Source organism: Mirounga leonina, unplaced genomic scaffold (assembly GCF_011800145.1).
Source record: "Mirounga leonina isolate KUSES-001 unplaced genomic scaffold, KU_Mleo_1.0 Mir_91, whole genome shotgun sequence".
NCBI classification, from domain to species: Eukaryota; Metazoa; Chordata; class Mammalia; order Carnivora; family Phocidae; genus Mirounga; species Mirounga leonina.
The window spans coordinates 829,182-834,348 of NW_023270839.1; the positions used below are offsets into that span (position 1 = coordinate 829,182).

The following is a 5,167-nucleotide window of genomic DNA, read 5'->3' on the forward strand; positions in this document are numbered from 1 at the left end:
AGGGAGAAGCAGGCTTCCCACCTAGCAGGGAGCCCGATGCCGGGCTCGAACCCAGGACCCTGGGATCATGACCTGAGCCAAAGGCAGACGCTTAACGACTGAGCCACCCAGGTGCCCCAGTATTGGTAGGGTATCTTGTGGTTTTCTACTTCTTAAGTGTAGTTAGAACTACACAATTTTTTTTTTTTAAGATTTTATTAATTTGACAGAGACAGTGAGAGAGGGAACACAAGCAGGGGGGGTGGGAGAGGGAGAAACAGGCTTCCCACTGAGCAGGGAGCCCTAGCGGGGCTCAATCCCAGGACACTGGGATCATGACCTAAGCCGAAGACAGACGCTCATCTACTGGGCCACCCAGGCTCCCCTACACAATATATATTTTTTTAATAAACCCCTTTTCATATCAGTTTACATAATAAGAATTCTGGCTGCTGAGGCTCGAGTGCGCACCGCAGCGAGGAGGTGTCCTTGGCTGTGTCGCTTGAGCCGGGACGCGCCTCCGCGCTCCTTGCTGCCTCCACCCCCACAGCCGCCGCTCTCCTCGCAGTCTGCACACACACCATGACCAAGAAGGAGAAGAAGTCCTTCAACCAGAGCCTAGCTCAGTGGAAGCTCTTCATCTACAGCCTGACCACCGGAGAGTTACTGGGGTGCACCGCCAAGAGCTGGGGTTTGATCTTGCTATTCTACCTAGTCTTTTATGGGTTCCTGGCTGCACTCTTCTCATTCACAATGTGGGCTATGCTTCAGACTCTGAACGATGAAGTTCCAAAATATCCTGACCAGATTCCTAGTCCAGGACTTACGGTTTTTCCAAAACCACTAACTGCATTGGAATATTCATTCACTGTGTCTGATCCAGAGTCCTATCAAGGGTACATTGAAGACCGTAGGAAGTTTCTAAAACCATATGATTTAGAAGAACAGAAGAATCTCACAGCCTGTCCTGATGGAGCACTTTTTGAACAGAAGGGTCCAGTTTATGGTGCATGTCAGTTTCTTCTTGCCTTACTTCAAGCATGCAGTGGTGTGGATGATCCAGAGTTTGGCTACTCCAGAGGAAATCCTTGTGTTCTTGTGAAAATGAACAGAATAATTGGATTAAAACCTCAAGGAGAACCAAGGATAGAATGTACTTCAAAGAGTGAAAACACAGCAGCTCTATCAACTTATACTCACAATGGAGTTAATAGATTTAAGATATTTTCCATATTATGGGAAAAAACTTCATGTGAGTTATCTGCAGCCATTGGTTGCTATCCAGGTTTCCTTTAATGCTACCAGCAGTACCGTAAATGAAGTAACAGTCGAGTGCAAGATTGATGGGTCACCCAACCTAAAAAACCAGGATGATCGTGACAAGTTTTTAGGACGAGTTGTGTTCAAGGTCACAGCACATGCATAGTAGGAGTTAGGATATCTCCACAGAGTATATGTTGTGTTGTCTGTCTTCATTTTGTATCAGCTGGACCTGCCGTTCTAGAATCATGAGACCACCTTGGAGAAAGGTGGGGTGGTACATGACACTGGGGTAACATCCTAATGTGCTTCCAGACCGTAGTGTTCAGTGTCCTCTCACATAACTGCCTGATGCTTCTGCTGCCTTTTGAACCAGTGTACAGTCGCCAGATGGGGACCGTGGACACCAACTCCGAACACGTGGGATGGGGGTCTGGTCTTATTTTTATGCGGTTTAATTGCCAAGTGTCTAAAGCTTGCTGTGCTGTGTAAGTATTTTATAGACTTAACACTGGTTAACTGTCATATTTTGATGCCAGCCAAGTTTTAGGGATAAAATGGCACCTGAACATCATCAAGTGACTCTATAGCTCCAAGAACTGTGGTGTGGGGAGAAGTTCTGTATGTGAGGAGGAAAAAAAGAAATAAAAGTGGATTTGAAAGGTTAGGAAAAAAAAAAAAAAGAATTCTGGCTGCTAAAGGAGGCAATATATGGCAATAGTGAAGGGCAAGCAAAAGAGTTCAGACACAACTGGTTTTGAATCCCAGCTCTTGTTGATTTTCCTGGCTAGGTGATCTTCAGCAAATTATTAAACTCTGTCATTCACTTTCCTCTTTTGTATGGGAAGGACTGAATGAAATAATGTAAAATGGTTAACAATTCCTGACCATAGAAAATGCTCAGTGAATGGTCATTATTACCATGCTTACTCACAAAATTTAAATCTGGTGAGAGTAGAGGGCAGACTGTAGCGAGCAGAGCCCATGAGTCTGGAAGAGCAGTTAGCAAATACGTTCAGGAGATGAGAGTCACAAGGGCTTGAAATAGGACTGCAACAGAAGAGATGGAGAAGATGAACTTACAAAGGCTTATGTGTAATCACCGGTTCCCTCGTGTGGTGCCATGGGCCTGTTCTTACATCATCCCTGTCCTTCTCTGCCTCTTCCATTAACCTCTGTTCAGTATGGTATCCCATAACCTTAAAATTGTCTACATGTCTGTCTTTCTCTACTCAGTGGGAATCCTTGGAGGGATGGGCCATGTGTGACTAGGGCTTCATACGGTGTCTGGCATATAGTAGGCATCAGCAAGTTTTTTGTAACTCAACAGAAAAGTTGTTCTATTCTCTTTCTTGCTAGTGCTGTCACTGTTCACATTGTCTGTTGTTCAATGTACGGTTGTTGGAACATTTCCAGCAGCTGTGTCAGGCTGAGTAACTCTTCCATTTTGATTTTAGCCAGATCCTAGATTTTCTGGTGATCTTGTCTTACCTCTTGGTGTTCTGTAGGGAGAAACACTGCTGTGAAATATGTTGGGGTTTGGGGCCTCAATCAAACAGCTAGACAGTCCCACTGCTTTGATTCATTTGAGAGCTTCATACTCTGTTACTTTCTATTTATGTCCGATTCCACAAAGATACTTTTCTTGATTTCGGTCCCCATTTCCTTGCCTGTTAGTACACAGTTAACTAATGGGTAACCTGAAGGGCAGAAATTACCTGTGCTGCCAGTGGTGTCTTTTCCCTCCTAACAGGAAACCCACGATGGTGTGTGCTTTCTGGCTTCTAGGTTTTATCAGCTTATTTCCCCATGTGTAGGTCTTATGTAACATGATGAAGAAAATTATATTTAGCAGAATTCCTTTCAGCAAGAGGGCTGTTTTGTTTAAAAGAAATTCCTTGACAAATTTTCTTGGGGTGGGGGAAAAAAAAGAGAGAGCTCAAGGGACCTCACTGGGAAGAGAACAAATAGGATTGAAAAGATGGGAGGTTTGTCTCTGGCGCCTCCAGGATCTGGAGCCAGAGAGATGAACGAAAGCAGCTCACTTTGTAATGGGACTCCTCTTGACTCTCCTTCACCGTCTCCCACATCATTAGTAAACCTACCAGCTTCCTGTCGTGCTTGGAATGAGTGGCTTTAAAAAGAAACAAAAATTAACATAAGAATTGAAAACAAAAAACTTGTACATGAATGTTCATAGCAGCAGTATACACAGTAGCTAAAAGGTGGAAATAACCCAAAGGTCCATCAGTGAACGAATGCATGAATAGAATGTGGTACATCCATACAGTGGAATATTACTCAGCCATTGAAAAGAATGGACTACTGAGACATGCTCCAACACGGATGAACCGTGGAAACACTGTGCTGAGTGAAAGAAGCCAGGCACAGAAGGCCACATATTGTATATTCCACTTATATGAAATATCCAGAATAGGCAAATCCATAGGGACAGAAAGCATAGTAGTGGTTGCTAGTGTGTAATGTGGAGTGAGTGCTTCATGGTAATGAGGTCTCTGTTTGCGGTGATGAAAACTAGAGCCAGATAGTGGTGATAGTTGTACAACATTGTGAATATGCGTAGTGCCCCTCGATGGAATGAGTAAATTTTATGTTGTGTATTTTACCACATATGTAGAGTGTAGGGGCTGGGCTCTGAATGCACCTGGGTTGGAGAGAGCAGCCAGGGCAGACAAGGGGGTATGAAACCAGAGGAAGTAAATTACAAGAATACCTAGAGAGACATGGAAGGCCTTTGACTCTTTCATGGCATTGGGGTTTGGGTTAAGGTTAACCAGACATTTGGCAGCCCTAATGGACTCAAAGAGAAATGAGAACTTTAGAGATTGCTTTTTTGAAATTTGAAAGTGCAAACAACTTCTGGATGATGTGTAGTATAATGAAATCTGAAGTATATAGACATTCATAGACTTGCAGTCGATCTAAATTTATAATATTGTTAGAATGATTTTTTTTAGGGGCACCTGGGTGGCTCAGTTGGTTATGTGTCTGCCTTCAGTTCAGGTCATGATCCCAGGGTGCTGGGATCGAGCCCTGCATCAGGCTCCCTGCTCAGTGGGGAGCCTGCCACTCCCCGCTTGTGTTCTCTCTCTCTCTCTCAAATAAAATAAATAAATAAAATCTTTTTAAAATGATTTTTTAATAGTTTTATGGGCTGAATGTTTGTATTCCCCCACCCCAAATTCTTATGTTGAAATCCTGACTCCCTATGTAATTGTGTTAGGTAGTAGGGTCTTTGGGAGGTAATTATTCCTAAGGGTGGGGCCCTCATGAATGGGATTAGTATCCTTATAAGAAGAGACAAGAGAGCTTGTTTCCTCCCTCTGTGAGGAAATGAACGTTTGTTGTTCAAGCTACCCAGCCTGTGGTAATTTGTTATAGCAGCCTAAACTAAGACATGTAGTGTTGGGTGATCACTTGATCTACTTATTATCAGTTGTGGGCATGGTTTGAGTCTGTTCAGTGGTAGAATTCTCAGAGCAAAGTTCAGCTTTGTGAATATGGAAGGAAGTCCTGATTCCAGTTTTTACCACCATTACTATATCTCAAATATGGATATAGAAATTTATATAATAAGAATGACCCAAGTATAAAGCTTTCCTACAATTGTCTGTGGAGGATAATGCTAGGAACCCCAAAATACTAGAGATGCAGGCTGGAGCAGTGGAAAGAGAAGGGACTTTGTCATTGGACCACATGCTTGTATACCAGCTCACTAACCACTGATGTGCATGGTTGGGAACATTGCTAAATAGTTGGTGTGGAACCATACCAGCATCTCATCCTGATAAAGAGCGGAGACCTGCTAGGACTGTTTGTCTTCTTGTCCTTAGCCCCCATGTCTCTACTGGAACCCTGGAGGGCTACTTGATCCTGTATGCTGAGTCATGGTGGCAAGTCTCCTTTA

General features: G+C 43.5%; 1 protein-coding gene across 1 annotated transcript; it reads left to right on the forward strand.

Annotated features, from left to right (window-relative positions):
- Positions 1–429: 429 nt before the first annotated feature.
- Positions 430–1,874, forward strand: LOC118003004 (sodium/potassium-transporting ATPase subunit beta-3-like). The gene is given in 2 exon segments (XM_034993686.1): positions 430–1,185; positions 1,187–1,874. Coding segments are annotated over 2 exon segments (843 nt in total). The 5' UTR covers positions 430–561; the 3' UTR covers positions 1,406–1,874.
- Positions 1,875–5,167: the final 3,293 nt, after the last annotated feature.